Below are 24,836 nucleotides of genomic sequence, written 5' to 3'. Positions count from 1 at the left end.
GGGCGCTCAAGAGACTGAGTGAGGAGTCTGAGTGTCTGGGCTTGCGAGTGTCCTGGATAAAAACCAACATCCAGGCCTTTAATGACCTCTTGGGCACAGCCATCAGCAGTGTGTCTGTTTGCGGAGTGAGTGTTGACCTTGTTGAGAGGTTTGCTTACCTTGGCAGTGACATTCATGTCTCTGGTGAAGTTTCCTGTGTAGTCAGTAGACGGACTGGGAGATCATGGGGGGTCATGAGGTCACTGGAAAGGGGTGTGTGCCGCTTCCGATATCTATGCAAAAGGACGAAGGTCCAAGTCTTTAGAGTCCTTGTGCTTCCTATCTTGCTATATGGTTGTGAGACATGGATCCTACTCAGTGACCTAAGATGAAGACTGGTACTGTGTCTCTCCGGAAAATCCTTGGGTACTGTTGGTTTGAATTCGTGTCGAATGAGTGATTGCTCATGGTGTCCCGAATGAGGCACATTACCTGCATTGTGTGGGAGCGTCAGTTACGGCACTATGACATGTGATGCGTTTCCCTAAGGGTGATCCAGCTCATAGGATCCTCATTGTTGGGGATCCGAGTGGCTGGACCAGGCCCACATAACACCCGGCTGCGGCAAATAGAGGGTCATTTCCGGAGAGTGGGACTGGAACCCCGTGTCTGCCTGGTGGGTTGCCAACTGGGATCCCAAGCTGTTTCATCATGTGGTGGGTGCAGCAACGGACTGTAATAATAATACATTTTATTTATATAGCGCCTTTCCCATGCTCAAGACACTTACAGAATATGTACCAGTGCATGCTCCCCAACTTGACTTGACTTGACTTAGTTGTTGCCTACTGACTCATTTGCTTTGGTGAACTGCAGTGGTGAATTACTGTACCAGGCCAGAGACGCAATCCCTAAGCTCTGTCCAGCTCTGCTTTATACTACAGAGTAGAGGGCTCAGAATCCATCATACTAATCATGAGAAAACTTCTCCACATTCAGAATAATAGTCTTAAGTATCAAAAATTGCACATTAACTATAATTAAATTCAGTCAAATTATAGAAAGATTAAAAACTTAAACAAGTATATTTACAAAAACATAGAAAATCTGCAATCCCACTGCATTGTGTTGCTCACATTATTGTTCTCACTATTTGGAGGTTTGTCTATCATATCTCCACATTCCCAGTAGCACAAAGCCCTGTGCTTTCTAATCTCCTGTCTCTTTCTCTTTCTCACTCCAATCCCCAATTCCTGGACTCACAACAATCATGCAAGTGAGAATTTCAATGTACTCTGTACTCATGAAAGTACTACTACTGCTACAGTAAGCATTTGCTCAACTTGCCTCCCAAATCTAGTCTCACTGTAGTACTGGAGAGGATTTACATTGATCATAAAAGTTTAATGCACTAACATACATATCAAAACAAATGTAAATCAAAGCAAGCTAGGTGGACTCCCGCTGACATATGACAGGCTAATTTACAGTCACCAATAAATCAAATATGAACATCATTGAGATGTGGGAAGAAGACCACATGAACATGTTGCCAAAGATGTAAGGGAGCTGACCAAACCACTAGAGTACCGATTTTTACTTACATTAAAACAAAAAAAAAATCCTTACTTGGCATTTTGTAAAAGTATCTTTTTCCACCTCCATCATTTGTCTGAAGATATTTACTGTCAGTTGACCAGTCCATATGGGTTATAAAGCTAGTAGAACCAATGCATTCCCCAACTTTTTTGTAACGCTGCACAACTCCATATATATCCACAGAGTTATCATTGCAGCCGACAGCCAGGTGTGCACCATCAGACGAGTACTTCAGCTCATGAATTGCTTCTTTTCTGTCTTTAATGTGAACAACTTCTGTCATATCCCTGTTAGAAAGAAAATACATAAAAAATACCAAAAAACAGATCCAGGCAAAGGCTTCATTTATAGTTCAGTATATAGATAGATAGTGTGAAGTCAACCTGGACACACACAGGCAGGACACAGGTTCAAACACAACACCTGGTTTATTTATGTATACAAATCACTAATACACAACAGAATCCCTCTCTTCTCTGCTCTGCCACCAGTCCTTCTCCCTCCACTCCTCCTCAGGCTTTGTCCTCTACCTCCCTCACGACTCTGGCTGAAGAATTGTGGGGACTGGCCCCATTTTATAAGGCACCCGGGAAGTCCAGGTGCCCAATGAGCTTCTTCCGGCCACACTTTAGGTATGGCGGAAGTGTGGCCAAATATGGCCCTGGAAAGGTTTATGCGTACCCTGGTGGTGGCCATTTGTTCCAAAAGGGTTGAGCTCCCATGCTCATGACCCAAGGCCCTGCTGAAAACCAAGGGGGCTGCCTTCTGTCAGCCCGACAGAGAAACAACAGGGGAAGCATTTGGAATGACAAAAGATTCTAAGCTATGCACAAACCAATAAAATGGCATCAAGGGAGGATAGGAGAGGACGTACCAAAACATAAAATTCCTAAACCAGCTTAATCCAATTCAGAGGGTAGAGGGTTACCCTTGCATAGCAGGGAAGAGCCCTGGGCAGAATGCCAGTCAATTGCAACACCTATTTACATACAGTATGTACCTGCACAATGTTAATTTAGAACAGCCAATCAACATAGCACACATGTCTTTTGGGATGAGGAAGGAACACTGGAATAAAACCCATAAACCCATAAAAACACCTGGATACTGCACAAACTCCCCATGGGAAAGGCATGAGATTCGAAACAAACAAACATGCCACACCTGTGAGGCAAGATTGCTAACACTTGTGCCTAGAAAGGAAGTCGTGAAAACAAACATTTTATTTTGAAAAGGACAGGCAATATTGATTTAATGGATCAAGAAGCTGCCACAAAACACTTCAGCTTGGTAGCCCTGAGAATTTGTTGCCCAACTCCCGTCACCAAATGTGACTCCAAGCCCGGCTTGGAAGTAACACCTAAGGTGGAGGGTAAATGACTACTGCAATCCACCATGATTGAACATAACAAGAGAAAATCCAAGAATGAAGGAAGCCCCATGAGAAAGAGTCAAGGGGAATGTTAATTGTTGAGAAGGAAACTAATGCAAAGCAAGCATGTTCACGTCCTTCAAGGCTTGGCAGAGTATGCAAAATGAAAACTAAATGCCTTTTCACCATAGTAAAACAAAAATAGAGATACATATAATGTTTATTTGTGCAAATCTTTGCTTGTATGATTAATAATTATTTTTAAATCCTTAAGATATTACTCATTATAAGGGGATCAAACTTTAATAATAACAGATGTAGTTTGACACTGACCTGACCCGTAGCACAGTGAAAGAACCATCTTTCATTCCCAGAGCCAAATGAATTCCATCTGTACTCACAGCAGCACAGCGAATCGGTTCTTCCATATTACAACGAGCGATCAGTGCATGGTCAATAAGACTCCAAATCCTGTATGCATCCAATGTATAGATACCATCACAAAATAATAATACTGGACTAAACATCTATACTATACATATTGTTAGCTATAATTCTTCAGTGAATTTTGTTAAGCTTACCTAATAGATAGATAGATAGATAGATAGATAGATAGATAGATAGATAGATAGATAGATAGATAGATAGATAGATAGATAGATAGATAGATAGATAGATAGATAGATAGATAGATAGATACTTTATTAATCCCAAGGGGAAATTCACAAGAGGAATATCTGTGTTCTGTTCTTCCTATAGCAGCAACATTATCTAACATATAATGCACAATGTGTGTGTGTGTTTGTTCTTTATACAATTCTGCACCCTTCAGTCAATCCCAATAAAATTTTGCACACATATATCACTTTGTTAGGAAGAGAGGCTAAACTAGTTTGGAACCCAAAATTTTGATCCTGGGGATGCCTTTGCCAGGGTAGTGCTTCCTTATCACTATAGTGAAATTTAAGGGAAGTGTCTTTTCCCAAATTTTGAGCCCCGGGATACATTAATTTAATTTGTGTTTGGGAGGGTACATTTTAAGAAACACCCTTTTCAGAAGTTAGACAGTTATGCCTTAGAATTACCTGGGCAGCACAGGGTACTGCTGATAGTTGTTATATAAATCTTGATGTTCCAAAATGCACAACAAACATGTGCACACAGATCTTATAGTTTAGCCTAAACTTATCCTTACGCTCAGTAAACACACCCTAACAGATTACATGTTGGCAGATCAAATCGTGTTGCCAGCGCATACCACTTGGTCCCTTAGCTCAGTTCTAAGAATAGGAGCTTTTTATAGGGGACATTACACATTTTCATTCTTTAATATATTGTGGCTGCACCATCCATTTAGGTAATTTGGTAAGACTAAATCGCTGGACCAGTGCATGCAGCTCTTTTTGTGAACAGCCTGTAAAGCCCTGGCCTGTGCAGGTTTTTATTCTTGCACCTGTTGCTGCTATCTGCCTCTTCACATCATTAACAAAGATAAAAACTAAATACTAGAAGGATGGATGAACCAGAAATATGCCTTATGCTACAATTCAGTAGTAGTGATATTTCTGTGCATTGAATTTTTCCAGATATACTTCACTGCATTATAATCTTTTAATCTATCTGTCAATCAGCAATGCTAAATAAGGACAGAATTCTAAATATCCCAATTAAAGAGTGCAGCCTCTGTTCTCCTGTTGCAGTATGACAGACCTCATCTGGTTTGGATCAGATATAGGTCAGTAACCACCCCCCACCCACAACTTGACATTTTAAGCAGTTAGTCAGAATGACTGTTAATCAGAGGGCAAATAAAACATATTTTAAAACATCATTTTTTTTCATGATCATTTTTCTATTGCTGAGGATTAGCTGTGCAGATTAACTTGTTACCAACCTTACAGAGCGGTCATCACTCCCAGTCATGGCTAATGGCTTTGTTGGGTGAACTGCCAGAGCCCACAGCTCTCCCTCACAGTGGCCCTGCATAATCAGGAAAGGCTTGTTCCTTTCATGAACTACCACCTCAAATATCTCACTGTCCTGTGTACCGACTAGAATGTGGTCTCCTCGCCAGCACACACTCCTTACAGAGAGGCCTAAAACAAAAGGTCACACATACAATATTAGTATGCATTTTTATCAGTTTAAAGGATTAGTATCAGTACACAGAGTTATTGCCCAGGGCTATAAATGCACATCCATACAAAACAGATACGGACTACTCATACAGGAAAAACGTGATGAATAAAATAGTAGGAACACATACTCTTCCATGACACAAAAACATTTAGCATATTTTTTTAAAGCAAATTACATTGCAACACTAGATAATCCAGAAAAAAAAACATTTGTCATTTTTCATTAGAAGAAACGTATTGAAATTATTTCAATGCCTCTATCTATAGGAAAACTACCACATAACATACAATGTATGAGGTATTGAGGTAATTAGAGAAAACTCTTAGTGTTCTTACAATGTGCTGCTAATACATTTAAATGATACATCAATAGTTGTAATTACACTAGTGTATAAATTGTCAATGTTTCTCTTTAAACATCAAATAAAATAAATATAAATCAAATTAAAAAATATACAGCACAAAGTAGTAATGGAGTGTAGCATGTGCTATCAATTAAACACTTTATCTTAATCATATATCTAATGTTTGGTTCATAGTAACCACATGCACATTTTAACCCACGCAGACACGGGGAGAACATGCAAACTCCACGCAGGGAACACTTTATTTATTACAATATATAACCTATACCTACTTTCAACAAATAAAAAAATCATTATTATAATTACATCCTTTTTAATTGTATTCTTAATTTTAAATGAAATGTTCAAGGTTCCAAATAGGTAATAGCTCACCTTTATATCCTTGGTCAGTTTCCCTGAGATCAATCACAGTAATTGGTTTAAAATTTAAATCCCACAGACGAACACAGCCATCCCGGCCCCCTGTGGCAAATCCTTCCTCACAAGCATTCATGCTGAAAATTCCTGACTAAAGAAATTTAAAGATGACAAGTAATTCCAAACTCTCATCAACAATACTTACAATATTTAGAAAATATGTTAATGTTAAAAAAGAGTTTACTTCAACAAACCTTTACACATTGTCAATGTACAAACTGAACTGTCAGCTATGCAGATTACATCAGCATTGTGTCACCACTGTGTTTTTGTCTTATGAAAAAATGTGACAGGATAAAGGACATAAACATGTAAGTATACACTAATGAACAAAATTCTATGGAATGCTATAAGTAAATGTATTATGGAATGTTTAAGTTTATTAGAGCTATTAAAAATAATTTTCAGCTTGACTTCAACAAACAAAAATATTTTTAAATCTTTTTTTTTCTTCATTGGGCCTTTTATTCTCTGATCACAAAGCACTTTAAAACTAAATGGCGTTTATCCATTGATCCAATAACATTACTACTTAAAATTAACTTAAAACAGACAGTGACCTGAATATCTAATAAAACAAATAAAATGCAGTTGAATTCAGGTAGGATAAAGGAAAAAATTGACATGTCTAGCACATATAAAACTGTGATTTTAGCAGTAAAATATCTCAGGCCAATAATTTATTTAGGTGGAAGGAACAGGAAGAATCACATCTTGTTATAAAAGCTTACATTCTGTTCCACAGTTTTAGACTATAAATGGATGTAAGAATAGCAAAAAAAGCAGTACCTCTGTAAATCAAAGTGGACTGGAGCACTTTTACTGAAAATCAGCAGGCTTCCAGCATTTGACATTGGTAATACCGGTGTCAAGCTTCATTCAAATTGACTGATTCATTTTTCGGCTAGTACAACCACCGACTCACATCCTGACATGCACACATGCAAACATCACACTCAAAGTGTACAAATTTTGTTCCCGGATCCCTAAAATGTGTCAGTCCTTTTAAAGTTCATAGACAAAATTTTACTGTTGTCACCGTACTTTGTTTTTTAAGGGAACTATAATATCTTGCAAAAATGTTCAGACCCTTGACCTGTTCTCTTCTGTAACTAAGCAGCGAAACTTACTCTGAAGCTTCATTCGCTGGGATGTGTTTATTTCAAAGTATTGAACTTCATGTTTTATGATGTTGTATAAAGTCCCATCAAACCGTTTAAAGTTTGTAAAGTAGAACAAGCTCATTCAGTCAATTTTCCTCACTTGCTGGCAGCAAGTTTTAAGAAGACAGAAGAAGACTACTTTAATTTTAGTGTCTTGAAAAAGTATTTAATATTATGAATCACGTTCTGGACTTCTCTGGTAGATTAAAGTGCCATCAAGTGCCATTTTTGGAATTACTGATTATGTATTTCTTTATGTCTATTCATTTTATTGTTATTCTGGTAACACCATTTTTTTGGCTTGGTTGCTGCCACATTGTGCCATTGATTGTATGTTTGCGGCCTACACCTGTTTCCCATCACATGACACACTGTATGTCTTTGTACTCCACCGAATCAGCATGTTAATTAAAAATGTAGCCTTAGTTATGGGGTGCGGTCTCAACCAACTAGAGGTAGAAGCAGATGGAGAATAAAGATAAAACTGAGTGTCATTATAAACAAGGTTGCACATCTTCACTGACACACTTAAACTGAGGACTTTTAGCAAATTAATTAATCAGACGTGTGTCTGGAAACATGACTGGGACTTCTTTATAGCAACAGCAATACACCTTTATAGTGCCTCACTGCTCCCTTATCTTTAATCTAAATTTCCCCCTTGGGACAAATATCTATCTATCTATCTATCATGGTAACACCCAGCAATTTGTTATCCAAATATTGGACAAAAGAACTAACAACAAATAACAGTGTGAGTTGGGGCAATTATCCAAGTAAGTGTTTGGACTCTTGATAAATTAGTTTGACTACACATTTTTTTAGCTTTTTGCTTTTGATTATTGACTCTGGTTTTGACGTAGACCAAAATACTGTTTATTCCTTAAGTTCCTTTAATCTGCTGGGTTTTGTCACTCAAAAATGTAAAAGAAGAAACATCTCTGAGCTTCTGCTTCACCCAAGGTGATCATTACACACAGTTTCAGCAGTTGTTTGGCACTTATGAGTTTCATGGGGACAGGGAGGGTGGATGCATTAGTTTGGGAAATTTAATTTGTGATCAATAATATTTTTTCTTCGTAGAGCTCCTCCCAAATAAAAGAAAACCAACAAACAATACAGTAATAATATAAAAAAATAAATTTTTTTAAGCATTTAACCTTCTTTAGTAGATTTTAGTACTTTTAGTACTAGTTCCTTTAAAGGCGATAACAACCAGCAAACATTAAGATTTTTGCAAATCATGACATTGTGAAACTTGGAAATCTGGGAACAGTAATGGGCAGCAAGATTTACAATGGGAGCAAAAAAAAATCTACCTTCTTCATTTTTAGCCAATGCTGCATTCTTCCATCAGTGTTCTTTGTTTTATTTAAAAAAATAATTTTTTTTCTCTGGTTTTAGTTTTCGGGCAGACAGTATTTACTCTGGATTGTTCTTTATTGTGCCTCATTAATTTTTCCATAATTCCCAAAAACATGCCCATAACATGACATTACCACCTGCACCTGCACACAATGGTGGGATGGCGTGACTTGTCTGGTGTAAAGTGCTTGATCTGAATATATCACATATGTCAAAAATACTTCACTGTAGTATAATGAGATGAAAAGATTTTCCTCCACGTTTCTGAAGTTGACTTTAGATGATATATTGTAAATACATTTGAGGTGGGAAAGGACATGTCCCCACACCTGCACGAGTCACCACTGCTCTTTGAGCAGCTTCTCAAAGAAGTTCCTTTGTTGTCTTGACACTTCTGTAAAATTCACTGCCATGATGTTCAATACTTTGTTCCCTTGTCTATTATGATATCTTCGACTTCCTTAGATTGCTCTTTTGTCTTTATCTTTCCTTTTGAAAGCATCTACTATACAGTGAGGCCTTACAAAGCTGTTTTTGTTACTTTCGCTTAAAGTAGGTGATTCATCAATTTACTATACAGGTAGAATCTATCATCTATTAATGTTTCTTTTAGAAGTAATAATTGTGAGTAAATTTTGGCTTACAAATTAAAGGTTAATGTATACATTTTCAACTATAATTTTGTATAAATCATTGAAAGCTTTAGACATCTATTAAATTTCACATTTCATACAAAGTTTAGTAGATGACTGAAGAAAAAATCCTAGTTTTCTCTGTTTAAAGTGGCTCTGTGGCTAGGGATCTGTGGTGGTATCTGGAAAGTTGCTGGTTCAAATCCCATTCTTGCCAGAGGGGATCCTATTCCATTGTGCCCTTTGAACAACACCCTTCACCTGAAAATTGCTCCAGGGTTGCTGTACAATGGCTGACCCTGTGCTCTGACTCCTAAAGGTCATGTGAAAAGACAATTTCAGTTTCCCCTTGGGGACTAATAAAGTATATCATCACCATCATTTCAAGTTCAAAATCTTATATGGCAAAATGTAAAAAAAAAAAACTATAAATGCCTGAATACCTTTTCTATTCACTCAATATGCCTGTGTAGGTTATTCTATACTTTCACCATATTCTGTGTGAACAAGTGTTTATCATGGAATCTAGACACCATGTTTTTACTTTAATTTAAATGCATACTTACCCCATGAGCACCTTGCACAGTTCGAACAAGATTAATTCCCTTCCAGACATATATGTCACCATTAAGGGCACCTGAATAGGTGACTTCATCTCTTGCACAAGCAAGGCACAATATTGTTTGGAGATCTCCTGTCTTCCCGAATACACCCCGCCTTGGAGTTAAAGCGTTCCCACATAAACTCCAGAACTGAAAAAATACACAAAAATGAGATTGCTAAAGCCTGAAAGTACATAGTGATAAAGCCTCCCAAACATGTAATTTTGTTATCTTACAAAGTTTAAATTCAGCAATTAAACAACAAGAAGAGTGCTCTTGTGAAATAACTGCATTTTTTGCTTAATTTTGCATTTATACTTGATATCAGTCTTACAGCATTTAATCTGATACATGACTAAATGCACATTCGTTTACATTTAGTAATTATCACACAAATGAGAAAAATAGGTACATTGTGAACAATCCTTTGACTTCTACTAATTTAGCATTTTGCATCATTACATATAACTATTCACACACCTAAGCAAATATACTGACTTCAACAGCCACTGGCAAAAGTAAACATTCAAATTGAACAGGCTGATTATTTCATGTTTTCATTTTTGTATCATACTCGAGCAGAACTTCCTGTACTTTTAATATTTCCAACTTTAAAAATCCCTGAAAAGATAAAATAATCATTTTTGTCATTACAGACCATGTTTCAGTGTGTTTACTGAACTGAATTTAAATTTGTTGCCAGGCAACATAGTTGCTAACAATTTGTCTAAATGTTAAAGGCACAGATACAACAACATGATATCAGCATTAACAACAGCAACAAACAATACTCAAGCGAACAAAACCACAATAAGTACATAAAAAACAAAAAATAAGACAAGGTATAGAATTTCACTTAAGTGCTGCACTTAACACGTCTTTAAATTCATTAATTTATGTTGATCTGAGATTTTTGAAGATCTGTAATACCAATGCAAATCAAAAGTTGTGATGAAAGAGATAATGGTAGGAAAGAAGAAGTGCCATGCGGTTCTTGCCTTTTGTGATGATAATTTAAATAGATGGCAAACTGGGTGAGTGTAGTCTGTATTATACTACTTGCTTGCTTGTCTCCTGACACGAGAGTTATACAAATTCTGAATAGAGTCCAGTTTCAGGCCTACAGTCATTTTGAACAGAACTCTGTATATTATGGTCCGAATGTTGCCAAACTATGGCTCTGTGAAAGAAGTCAGGATGAACTTCTCTATAAAACTGATTGAGTCAGCTGGAACATGTTGTTTTTGCAGAGAAAAGACACATACTGTTGAGATGTTATAGAAAAGAGAAGTTATGCATTCACGTATTCATCTTAATTTAGTGTGTGAGTAACAGTGATGCCAAGAAATTCACCCTCCTAAGAGTGACACCATTTTTAACCAGGGTACAGGATGAGGCAGATGCCCCCATAATCCCAAAGTCCTAAAATCTCCTAAAATTGTCACTGTTTTAGTGTAACCATATCCAGATTGCTGAGGGCAGACCAACTGCCCAGCCATCTCTTCCTCCATCCAGTTTGGCACTTCATCCTCATTAGTTATCAGACCAACCAGAGTAATATCATTGGCAAATGTCAGCAATTTTACACTTGGGCTGCATGTAAAGTGAAAAAGAGCTAAAGCATGTCAAATGCAAGTTACATTTGTTTTATTTTGGTAATGTCTTCTATGGCCCTGATAGCAGAAAGAGTTACAAAAGACCTAAAAAAGTAACAGGGGGTTCCATAGGCTTACCTTTCAATCTGGATGTGATATATTTCATTCAGAAAACTACTACTCTGAACACATCCTTACTGGGAAGGATGGCAGGAAGAACACAATCTCTCCATGGATGTATGTGTAATACTCTAGACAGTTTTCTGCCGTTGTACAGCAGAAAATACATTAGGAGAAAAGAACATTAATTACAAATAAAGGATGGGCATTCCTGTCCTACAGGCAGTAACCTTGGAAAAGGATTTAGGGATTTAATTTGACACAACAGTCTCACTGTCTAGACAATGGAGAAGAAATAAAAACGCAAATAAAACATTGACATATTGAAACATTTTTACAGCAACCTATAATGTGTAACTGAAAGAGCATTTGGAGTATTATGTACAGTTCTGCTCATCTCTGTATGAAAAGGACATAGCAGCTCTACAAGCTGCAAAGAGGAAAGCAACAGTTCATCAGCAGACTAAGAAACATCATACTGGGAGAGAAAAAGAGACTTTCACCTCTTTTAATACTGGGCAGAGATGGTTACAAGGGAATCTTATCTAGGTCTTCAAAATTTTCAAAGGAATTGATCAAATTTATCCAGCAACATTCTTTTAGTTAAACAGTGAATCAAATTCTCATGGAAGCACCTGTTTAAATTAAAGAGTGGTGCATTTAAGTAGGGACCCAGAAAACAGTACCGTCATGTGCCTATTTATGGTCAACTGAGCTGAGGCCATTTGTACATACAGCCAAGGGCCATAAGTATAAAATAAAGTCAAAATAGTCTAGAAATTGCCAAGCCCATCCTCAGTAATAAATCATTCCTTAATTTTTATTATTATTTCATAGTATCTCATATGTTTTCTGAGTCTTGAAGGACCCTTTAAGGGTTGTTTTCATTGGCACCAATCCACATGGCTAATTCTTATGGATTCAGCCCACACTACCTTCTCTTACTCCACTGTTTCTCAACCTTTAAGGTCTTACAACCCAGTTCTGCCTTTTTAAATTAAAAATTAGAAACTGCTCCTTCAGTGAAACAATCATGATCAGGATTCCCTTGGTGAAACAAGGTCACTTAGAAACGGTGAAACATATCACACGGTGCTGTCGATCACTTAGGCAACCCACCGCAACCCACTTGCAAACCAACTATGGCAACTTGCAACACACTAGCAGCAACCCTTCACCCAGTGGCTGAGAAATTCTGCCTTAGACTGACCCAGTGTGCAAACACCCAAGATTGGTTTGTGCTACACTCTACTGGCAGTTAAAGTATGCATACTGGTGACCTACACCAGACCCACAGAGCCTCAGTTGCAATGACCCGTACACTTTGCAACTGATGTTCAGCCATTTTGATATATGGCCAGGTTGCTGGTCCCAAATGGAGCCAAAAATCGGCACATGACTGTACTCTTTAAAAAGCTGAACAAACAACCAAATATTGTAACTGAAGCAGAAACCTTAACAACTTAAAAAATATCTAAATGAGATTTTGAAACGACTTAGGATCCAGTATAATAGTAGGCATTTATATCTTTCAGAGTTTGTTTTAATTTTTATTTTATTTGACTTCATAGTATAATCAAAGTACACCTAGATTAATTATTCCAAGATATTATTGTGTATTATAATTCATAAATAACTTGTGTTACAGAACTTGAAAATATAACTCATCTTTTCTTAATCTAATGAAAGACTGACATTTATCCCAGCATATTAATGATTCAAAATTAAATAATAGCAATCAACCAACCAGGCAACACATTAAGTGAGAGTAGTCTAGAGTCATGACCTGTAGAGCTCTAAGAGAAACTGGAATCCCAAACAAGCAAAACAAAGGCAGAAAAACACTGCAAAGACATTCTCTAAATGAATATTTTATAAAATAGGTTACTAAAGCTGCGCAGCAACATAAATGAGTTTATGCTATTGGGCCTTTACAGTCTTTAAAGTCTGGCAGTGGATTCAGCACTGGCAATGACACATTAATAGAAGGAAAAGCCACTGTTATGGTGAAATATGATAAAAATAAAGAAATCATGAGATATTTGATACCTGTTAAAAAAAACAATAACAATTACATAATAACAATATAAACGGCCAGCAGTTCTATCAAGTGTACAATCTGCTAAAATGGCAAGTATTCAGTTTTTCTTTCCTAGAATTGGGTAATCCAAAGGAGCCCACCTTGGAACTTTAGGCAGGCCTTTATCTTGAGTTCACAATCTTTACCCTGAAATATAAGCACTCATAACTTTTGGGGGAGCTAAACCATTTATGACTTGATATGTCAGAAAACACTTTACATTAAACTGAAGCGAAGAGCCAGTTTTTAATAAAAATGTTTTAAAGCTACTATTTTTTTTAATATAAAATATTTTACCATTTCAAAGTTGACATTTTCATCCTCTTACAGAACATACACTGTAGTGTTAGAAGATAAATGCAGCACTTGACTTGAAGTTTAATTGTAAGATCTACTGCTTGCACCTGAAATGAATTGGTGTTGCGTGGTAATCTCATCATTTGCTCAGTAAAAATTCCTTGTAGCAATGTTCCCAATTTGAATCCAATTGCTTTCAGTAACATTACTATTACACTCAAGGTTGAACAAAGAATACTTAATTATAGAAATAGCTATGAGTTGCTGCAGCAGCTAATATAGGTAGTTCTTTACCACATAAAAGTAACATACTGAAACTGTATAAAAGTAATCACTACTCAGCGTAAGTAATTGCATTATACAGGCCAATTAGAGTGAGCTAATTATTTCTGTGCATTATGCATTATTATATATTATGAGAAGATAACAAATCAGGATTGGTAAACTTGCACACTGACCAACGAGGAGTTAAAATATGTGACTAACCATAATGAATGCTTACAGTGTGACTGCAAGATTAATGTAATCCTAGTAATGATTTAGGAAATTGCAGGAGTGAGGCGTTGAAAGCATAGCACTTTATTACTGCAGAAATAAATAGTCTATGACTGCATACCTGCACTTTAGCTGTAATAAAGAAAAGTAATGCAGGAACACATCACCATGACCCTTTTTTGGCTATGGAAGTGTATGCCCAGTGCCAAACGTTTAATCAGCGGAGTCACAGTAAAATTAAGGATGGCAATTTGATTAAACAATGCGGCATTTTTTTTTTCAGATATAGCACAAGCAGTGTTTCTTTTCTGGAAGTACTGTTGAATGTACTTTGAGTGACCGCGGGTCAAAGTAGTATTGGACCCAAGGCAGGAGCCCACCAAGGACAGGGCACTGGATCATTGCAGGGCACATTCACATATAATCACATTAATTTATAACAGGACAAATAATTTACTTAACCTGCATATTTTAGGATGTAGAAGGAACACCTAGGCAAACACAAGGAGAATATCCTACATTGGCAGTAACCAGACCAGAATTCAAATTCAGGTTCCTGGAGAAAATAATCTAAAGACCCATGTGGTCCAACTGCCTTTTTTCTCTGTCTTCACTTCATAAAGTAGAACTACACAATTCTCCAAAGAGGAGCAAGAGAGGGCATCTTCAATACAAACTAAAAGTCTTAGCCAAAGCATTGATGGTAATATGGATCAACATAGCTACTGGAAGATGATAAAAGGAAAAATGTTTATCTCCCATAGCTGAGGGAGCTACACTTTGGTCTTAGAAAGTACAGAGCGCACTGAAGAAAATAAATTTAACAAGAACTGTGAAAGTCTAAAAAACTGCATGAGAAAGACAACAGAACCAAATAAGGTCTAAAGTAAATTAGGGCAGTGGAGCCCAACGAAAAATAAATATATGAAGGTGGGAGAATCACATACAGAGAGAAAGGGAGAGCATGAGAGATTTGGTTGAGCATATTGGCAGAAAATGTTCTTTCATTCTTGTGAGAGTTATAGTCTTTAGCTCAGCTATCAAAGCATCAGTGCTTCAGAGTAAACATAGATAAGGCCCAACAACAATGGGGTGGATTGCAATAGGAAGCAATAGAAAAGGCCCAAACAGAATCCGGTGATTATGAAGCTGAGGATGAGTGCTATCATTTGAAATACAAGGTACATACAATAACAGAACGGTAACAACAATTGCCTTTACTTAAATCTTTCACCATAACAACAAGTCCACCAGCAGAAAACACAGGCTTCATTAATTAAATACATGGAAATATGTGATTCTAAACATTCAAGATAAGCACATTGAAAACAAACAATACAAATAAACTTAACATATTAATAATACACTGTCCTTATTTCACCCTCTGAAGTTGGCCACAAAAAGCTGACATCTATAATCCCAAACGGGGACTATCATCCAGCAATGGTTTTATTTAAGTATACAAAATGTTTCTGAAAGTAATGCTTTGTCCCAGTAAAAGAATCTTTATACTGTGCCACACTGAGGCAGTAAAACTGAATCCATTCCCAGCATCTGCTCTAGAGTATCATACTGTTCTCAGTATGAGAACCTGTTAAAGAATAATGATGGTATCACCTATTTATTGCCAGTTTGATCATGACTGTCCCCTTCTGTTATTTTATTGGCTCATGCTCAACACACACTAAACTTCAATTATGTGCTGATTAAAATTAATCAAAAAAATTGTTTCATAAAAATAACCATAACAATAATGAATGTCCTCTAGAGTATCAACATTTTGTCTTGATGTGGAAGCTTGCATGCTGAAGGAATCTAAAGAGTTATGCCAGTGGGAATTGCAGTTCCAGGTAGGGTCACCCAAGTGAGACAGGTCTTTAGTGATGGGCCATACAAAGAATACCATCCCTAAATAAAGCCATGGTTACTTGCAGCAAAATGTATTCATATCGCATTGCTTGTTCAAAGTGAGGGTCAAAAAATGTGTAACCGAGTTGATACCTCCTGCAGATCAGATTGGTCACTACAACAAGAATACTCAAACCAGCCCAACTAATATACCAGCTCACCTGGTACCAACAATAAAGAGTAGACACAACTGGACACAATAGTAGTATGAAGAAGTAATGAGGTTATATCACTTTACAATGGAAGTTAGAGCAACAAAGACCATGGGAACATCTGCCATCTGGAGAAAAAGAAACCTGAACCTCCTGCCCAACATGGCAGCCAACAGACCAGCAAATGTCTGGAGGAACACTTAAAAGCAAGAATGATTCACAAAGGTCTGCCAAGTAATAATTGTAGTCAAAGCAAAAATTGGTTCAGACAGTCAAGAAGTCCAAACCCACCCCACATACAGGAGGAATCTGTGTGTAATAATACAATGCGGAAGCCCTATCATTTAAGTAAAGACAAGGTATTGAAATGACTGTGGGCATGGAACAGAAAGTTAGGATAATGGCACCAAAGACAGAAAAGGCATCAACAACATCAAGCCTAATAAAGAGACAAATGAACAATTTAAAGCTATCAACTTAGCTCTGTAGTAGATCTGTCAGGATGAATAACTTACACTTACAGAGATGAACTCATAAAGGTGAATGCAGCAATTGTAAATGAGAAACTGGGCCTCAGGTGCTGCTAAGGCATGTATCTTAAAAGGGACCAAAGTATAAGAAATGGATGAAGAACAAAAACAGTTGCAAAGACATATTAATACTGACTGAGCTGAGTAAGGGTTGCCTGCCACGTATTGCATAGGGAAGCAGAGAAGATAATGAAAAGCCATAGTATAAGCAACTTGACAGAATGGGAGATATAACTCCAGACAAAGACCCAGAGACTGAGGAGGTATACAGAACAATCTGATCAATACCAACAGAATATGTAGATGTCACATCCATAAACAGCAGGCACAAATTATGAAATATGTCCCGAAATAAGGACAGACTGCTCTCATGCTCATACAATTGTTTTAATGAATGAGAGGAAGAGTGATTTTGCTTTTTGTAATACTTCTTTTCTTTTGTTATCCCTTTCATTTCTTCCTTTTCTGCAAAATCATTACTTCCCATTGATTTCTGTGGCTAAATTTCTTCTAACCTACAGTACACTTGTGTCTTTGGATTTATTAGAATTTAGCATTCTAACACTTGATTTTATGGTATTTTGTATTGCATATAAAAGCATACAATAATACACGACAGTAGTTTTTAAATCCTCTATACTTAAGTCATCTCTGTTCGTTATCATTGTCTTTTCACATGCAGTAAATAGAACCAAAGGTTTCAATATAAAGTGTATGTGTAAGCAAGCAGCCCTGACGAAATGTAAACAAAGGTACTGTTGGATTTTGTAGCTCTTATTCTAAAACATAGTATTTTCATATTACTCACACACTCTCTACTTTTAAAAATGGTATAAAATGATTTGACAATAAATCTGAACTAAAAATCTGCATGAAACAACCCATAAAATATTCTGTTACTAGGCAGACTTGCATCCATCTACATGTATTACTTTTGTCTGGGTTATACAGGGTTACAATGAAGGAAGATTAATCTTTTTAAATCTCATGGCTGCATCGAGTGCTATAATCTCTAACAGTGTGTGCTGCTTGCTAGCAGATGTCACATGGTTTTAAGGGAAAAGCCCAAGAATTAGGAGGGGCAGCACACAGGTTCCATCAATTTAACTGCTCTACCTAGAGCATCACTCACACAAAACTACAAAAGAAAGTTGTACTTAAAAAGATGCTAATCTGTTCTGAGATGCAACAGTGAAAGTACAGCTTGATCCTATTTAGTTTAGTACAGTGCTTCCGAAACTCAGTCCTGGTGACCCACTGTGGCTGCATGTTTTTGTTCCAACCAGATTCCTAATCAGTGACAACCCCTGATAAAACTGATCTCATTTAATTAGCTAGTAATACTTTCTCTTATTCTACATTCAGAAAAGCACAGCAGCATGATTTTTACATTTATAAGACATTTAGAAATATTTCTGCCTTTGCTATAGATTTAAATGCTTAACACACTTTTGTTGATTTCATTATATTTTGCCCTTTCTATGTGTAGTTTTCCCACTTCATTGTATCTTATTAATGACAATTAAAAATGAGCAGAGCAGACACCCAGGCAAACAACACTCAATCATGAAAGGCTGAAACTACTTTAGTGTCAAACCCACTAATTATTAAATTATGGATTAATTAAACAATATGAACACCAGGAAAACTAGAATGAAAATCAAGATGAAACTATTATTAAAAAGAAAAACAAATACATTATTACCATATAACTGCTTGGTACATTTTAATATTTTTTTTTACCAAACTAACAGTAGTTTTCTAATTTCTATATTGTTCCCAAAAATTTTAAGTCAAAATGTTTTGTCTTTTTCCCTTCAAATGTTTGCAAGCTTACTACTCCTCCGACCTATACTAAAAGGAAAGGGTCTCTGAGACTTCCTCTGAAAAAGGTTTCAGTAAATTGACAGACAGGTGAAAGAGTGGAATGTGCACATAGTAATGTATGCCAATGCAACTGAACCTTTATTTAATGACTAGGTTATGAAATATCGGTCATGTATATTATCGATCAAATGTAAAACTTTACAAATTAATATTGTACGCTTTCAGTAAAATAAATATAAAATTAGCAAATATGTTCATCTAAGGAAAGTACTGTGCTATTTGCTAGCAGATGTCACATGGTTTTAAGGGAAAAGCCCAGGAATTGGAAGCTCACAGGTTCCATCAATTTAACTGCTCTGAATTTTAGAATAATAACTATTTTCCTGAATTAATATCTTATAAAATAAATTACAGTCATTCATTTAATCATCCATCTTATTAAGAATTTTCCACATACCACTGAGGTAGTGCAGAAGCTAAAGTCAATTCAGTGTATTCAGCTATTCATCTATTTCCTGAATCCACTCTTTCAGCTACAAGTTTTTGTATTTTTGAACTTTATTCCAGTTGTATCTGGTGCAACACAAAAATCATCCCTAGATGAGATGATAATCCATCACACACACCCTGACTGTGTAGTCATACAGTATAGAATCTATACAGTTCTGCCAATTAGCTGAACATATATGTATTTAAGAAGAAGGAAAAAACTGGAGTTACAGCCCCAATACAGACAAGCATGGAAGCCTGAGAACTCTAAGGTAGTTGCACTACACTATTTTGTAGCTAAACCTAGACCAATATTTTAATTATTATAAATTCAAAGTTCCACTGTGAACAGAATCATGTACAAAAAAATTAAAAAACACAAAAAAACTGGAATGCCAAATTATAGAAAAGGGAAGTGAGGTTATTTTAGATTTTTATTTTCAACCAGCTAACTCTAGTGTACAGTAAGAGTAATGGGTTCTGATAATTAGCAGCCAACAGCCTTTTGTCTGACTAAAGTTGCATGGATCTAAAGCAACACAGCAAAAGTTCCAAGTGTTATTTCATTATGAGCATGTTCATTTGTAGAGGCATTACTTTAACACAGATTATCCATCCATCCACCAATTATCCAACCCACTATATCCTAACTATAGGGTCACGGGGGGTCTGCTGGAGCCAATCCCAGCCAACACAGGGTGCAAAGCAAGAAACAAACCCTAGGCAGGGCGCCAGCCCACCGTAGGGCACACACACACCCCCACACCAAGCACACACTAAGGACAATTTAGGATCGCCAATGCACCTAACCTGCATGTCTTTCGACTGTGGGAGGAAACCGGAGTACCCGGAGGAAACCGACACAGACACAGGGAGAAATGCAAACTCCACACAGGGAGGACCTGGGAAGCAAACCTGGGTCCCCTAACTGTGAGGCAGCAGCGCTATCCACTGTGCCACCGTGCTGCCCGTTAACACAGATTTTGTTAAACATAATAAATTGTTATTTTGTGTAATTATTCTCATACAAGTTATTAATGAAATTGCTGCTTTTCTAGTATTATGAAGGTTATGAAAGAAATAAAAAAACAGAGAAGAGCCACACTAAAACAGCCAATTGTTTATTATCTGACGAGCTTCTGTAGTGCTGAAATCAAATAACAGTGAAACAGATGCAGAGAGAAGCAGTGCTTCAAATATTCCTGACTCCTATATGGCAGCATATGCTGCAGCAACTTAATAATAATAATTAGTAGTTAATTAAATGTATATAGTGCTTTTCTCGCTACCCAAAGACATTAACATAGACAGATGGGAACTGCTTCAACCACCGCCAGTGATGCAATGGCAGCCATTATTATACCAGTATGCTCACCACACATTAGCCAATTATAGGCAGGGGATGATTAGAGGGACAGAGTGACCAGGCAGTGATAGACAATTTAACCAGCACATTGGGAAAAATCCTACTCTTTTCGATGCCCAGGGATCTTAAATGACCAACAGACAGTCAGGACCAAAGTTTTACATCTCATCCGAAGGACGGTGCCATATTTACAGCACAATGTCCCTGTCACTGCACTGGGGCTTTGAGATCCACAAACAGTCCAAAGAGTAAGCACCCCCTAATGGCCTCACTAACACCTCTGCCAGCATGAACATGAAATCAACATGTAAGCATGTCCATGTCAGCAGATTCCACATACTGTAAAGAACCAAAAAAAGCAGTGAAAGGTCAATGATGGATCCAGGGACCTTCCACAACAATAAAGTAGCCACACCTGTTCCTGGGCTAAACTGCAAAAATGACTTTGAAACACTGTGCTGATTTCTCATCAATCCATTATCCAACCCGCTATATCCTAACTATGGGGTCAAGGGGGTCTGTTGGAGCCAATATCAGCCAACACAGGGTGCAAGGCAGGAAACAAACCCCGGGCAAGGCACCAGCCCACCGCAGGACACACACATTAGGGACAATTTAGAATCGCCAATGCACCTAACCTGCATGTCTTTGGACTGTGGGAGGAAACCGGAGAACCCGGAGGAAACCCACGCAGACATGGGGAGAACATGCAAACTTAATGCAGGGAGGACCCGGGAAGCGAACCCAGGTCTCCTAACTGTGAGGCAACAGCACTACCCACTGTGCCACCATGCCACCCGTGCTGATTATGATTTTTTAAAAATTTTGGCACTGGTACACTTTATTATGTAGTAATATGAAAATATTATATATATAAAAAGACAGTTAAAAAAAATCTTCTAGCATTGTTATACCATGGAAGATCCAAAGAGTGTCTGATTTAAAAAGAACATGTCGTAGAGGTGAGCGTAAATGGAGAAAAACTAAACTAACTATTCACTATGAGATATTGAAGGTTAAAATAACAGAATACAATAACACAGTCCGTCTTGAGAGGCGCTGCTATTTCTCTAAGATTATAAATAACAATGCTAGTAATCCCAGAATCTCATTTTCTACAATTGATTGTCTGTTAAACCCAGGAAACACAAAGGAATGCCCCCAAAATACTTCCAGTGAAACCTGTGAGAACATTGCTGTATTTTTCAATCAAAAAATTTATATTAGAAATAACAGCACATCTCCCCAACACTGCGGAACCTCCTAAGCCCCAGTACTCCGTTAAAAACAAATTAAATTCTTACACCAGGATAGATTTACCTGATTTACATAGAATAATCTCTCAACTGAAACCCTCCACCTGCGTCCTTGACCCAATACCAACAAGGTTTTTCAAGGAAGTATCAGGCGTGCTAATCTATACTAATAAAAGGCAAAGCACTCACTGACTGACTGACTGACTGACTGACTGACTGACTGACTGACTGACTCACTCACTCACTCACTGACTCACTCACTGACTCATCACTAATTCTCCAACTTCCCGTGTGGGTAGAAGGCTGAAATTTGGCAGGCTCATTCCTTACAGCTTACTTACAAAAGTTAGGCAGGTTTCATTTCGAAATTCTACGCGTAATGGTCATAACTGGAAGCTATTTTTCTCCATTTACTGTAATGGATGGCCGTGGGGGGCGGAGTTTCATGTGACATCATCACGCCTCTCACGTAATCACGTGAACTGACTATCAACGCAGTATGTAGAAAACCAGGAAGAGCTCCAAAAAGCGCTAAATAAAACATGCATTATATAATTGAGAAGGCAGCGAAACAATTAGAAGCGAGCGAGTGACATATACTACCATATTCATGAGTTCTGCTACTTCGGAAACAAAGCACGGTGTAAACTTAAAGTTTAAATTAAGTTCATAGACAGGCTGCCGCTGGTGTTTCTCATGCCCACGGGTAATGCGGGATACAAGTTTAATGAGAGGACGCAGGATATAAACGAGAGTTTTGATCACTTTGTAACTAAGTTAAAATTGCAGGTGAAGGGTTGTGCTTATGCAAATTCCGAGAAACTGTGTTTGTGGGGGATTGACAGTTAAGGCGGGTGGGGGAGTCACGTCATCAACTCCCCTCCCATTCACCTCATATCGCTCTGAGCTGAGCTCCACGGCTAACGTCGTCTTCCAAAGCAACTTCGTCACACTGCCACCAAATACTCACAGAAAAATCCACAAGTTAATACACACCCTGTCTCTAGAGTTTCTCCACACTCAATGTATTCCTCGCGTCCCCTTTATCCCCTATGATCTCCCATTTCAATTCAGATGCCTCCAATTTCCAGTAAGGCTCTGCTGCGCGATGACAAGTAATAAGTCTCAGGGACAGACCCTACAAAACGATGCCATTGATTTCAGGCAAGATTGCTTTTCTCCTGGACAACTATACTTGCATTCTCAAAAGTGACCTCGCTCAGCTTCGTCATATTACAACCGGAGTGCAGCCAGAAACTTTTAAGTGCCGGGTCTTACTTAACATTAAATTAAGCCGTGGACATCGCAACATCACACAAGAGAGCAGCTCACGTGAACTTACTGAATGCAGTACGAGTGATCACTTCCATGCATCAAACCTGTTCAAAAAACGCATTACACAATTGACAAGGTGATGGCTTTATATGGCGTTCGTTTATAAAGCAGTGAAGAGGCTGTGTGAAGGCAACTACACAAAAAAACAGCAGAGCACCACACTCTGAATGTATTCCTGGCATCACCGTTATACCCTCTGATCTCCCATTTCAATTGAATGACAATTAATAAGTCTCAAGGACACACCCTACAAAAGGTTGCCATTGATTTGAGGCAACATTGCTTTCCTGCTGGACAAAACTATACGTTGCATTCTCAAAAGTAATATATATATATATATATATATATATATATATATATATATATATATATATATATATATATACATACACACACCCTGATCTACATACTGTCAAATAAACGAACCACACACCCTAGCACAACATGAGAGGCTTCTCCTTTAGCGCTGACGTCTGAGGTTCGATTGGCGAGAGTGGGTGCAGTGAGTGTGTACTGCTGATGAGCCCATCAGGCAGTTGGATTTAGACTTTAAATTTCTATGGTGAAGAAAAATTTATGCAATGATGATTATATTTAAGCTTCATTCCTACTAAACATATTTCTGTCGACCAAATAGAAATTACTTATATTTAAAATTTAAATTGAACTTGAACAAATACGATAGTTCATAATACCCACGCAGCACTAAGTGCACATAAGATTAGGAGTCATCCGTTTTAACAAGCAGCGTATTGCACTGATACGAAATAGCCTGCCCATTTAATTATTTAGGAATGAATAGATAAATTAAGATTTTGTACAAATAATGTTTTTAATTTTTCTTCCTCAATGGATTCTGGTACACCCAGCAACAGCTGCTCGCACCCCAAAGGGTATATACAGTATATATATATTTAATCTAAATTTAATTTAATCTAAGATAGCACTATGAGACAAAACATCTGGATAACCTGAAAGACCTGAATGCAATGCACAAGATACAGAAAGCAGAAGAGTTAAAGAAGAATCTGACACTTCAGCAGACGTTTTTACCCGTGCAAAATCACAAAGTGATTTCAAGTGAAGCTACTTTTATGGGAGACACAAATGCACCAGTGCAACTTGCCCCACTTTCCCTGTTGCCAAGTAATGTTGAACCAAGTCGGCATTACGGTGTTCCCAAATACGCACTTTGCTGATAAACTGAGCGCACTGCGCACTGAGTTCGCACTGCGCTTTGGTGACTTTGAAAAACAAAAAAAGAATTTTGAGTTGTTTCGCAACCCATTTGCCGTCAATGTGGAAACTGCACCTGTGCAGATTCAGATGGAGGTGATTGAGCTGCAGTGTAATGGCACACTGAAGGCAAAGTACGATACTGCAGGGCCCACACAGTTTATTCACTCCATTCCCGGACAAATGCTCCAGCTCCGTCTACATGCGGCTCGAACCTTGTGCATGTTTGGTACCACATATCTGTGTGAGAAGCTCTTCTCAGTCATGAAGACAAACAAAACAGCACACAGGAGTCGCCTCACTGATGAGCACGTGGGTGGGGAAGTGATGTCATCATCTCCCCTCCCATTCACCTCATTTCGCTCTGATCTGAGCTCCGCAGCTAGCGCGGTCTTGCGGAAGCAACTTTGTCACGCTGCTACACACCCGCTTGGTTTGAGAAGAAGTATGAAAAAATATGAGGTTAACGCAGAAAAACAGATCACCAATTGAAGATTTATGAATAATGGACACTTTAT

General features: G+C 37.6%; 1 protein-coding gene across 11 annotated transcripts in view; it reads right to left on the bottom strand.

The window, feature by feature from the left end:
• eml5 (EMAP like 5) overlaps positions 1-24,836 on the bottom strand; it is a 311,453-nt gene that overhangs the window by 105,197 nt on the left and 181,420 nt on the right. For all 11 annotated transcript variants that reach the window (XR_005631401.1, XM_039742327.1, XM_039742326.1 and 8 more), the window contains exons 5-9: positions 9,597-9,782; positions 5,826-5,961; positions 4,845-5,046; positions 3,284-3,421; positions 1,609-1,865 (exon numbers count right to left, since the gene is read on the bottom strand). Coding sequence is in view for 10 of the 11 variants with exons in the window: in XM_039742327.1 (XP_039598261.1) it covers positions 1,609-1,865; positions 3,284-3,421; positions 4,845-5,046; positions 5,826-5,961; positions 9,597-9,782 (919 nt within the window). In the remaining variant the exon portion in view is untranslated. The remainder of the gene's footprint in view (positions 1-1,608; positions 1,866-3,283; positions 3,422-4,844; positions 5,047-5,825; positions 5,962-9,596; positions 9,783-24,836) is intronic.

Source organism: Polypterus senegalus, chromosome 18 (genome assembly GCF_016835505.1).
Source record: "Polypterus senegalus isolate Bchr_013 chromosome 18, ASM1683550v1, whole genome shotgun sequence".
Taxonomy (NCBI): Eukaryota; Metazoa; Chordata; class Cladistia; order Polypteriformes; family Polypteridae; genus Polypterus; species Polypterus senegalus.
The sequence above is the reverse complement of the archived record's forward strand: the minus strand, read 5'-3'. Positions and strand labels throughout refer to the sequence as shown.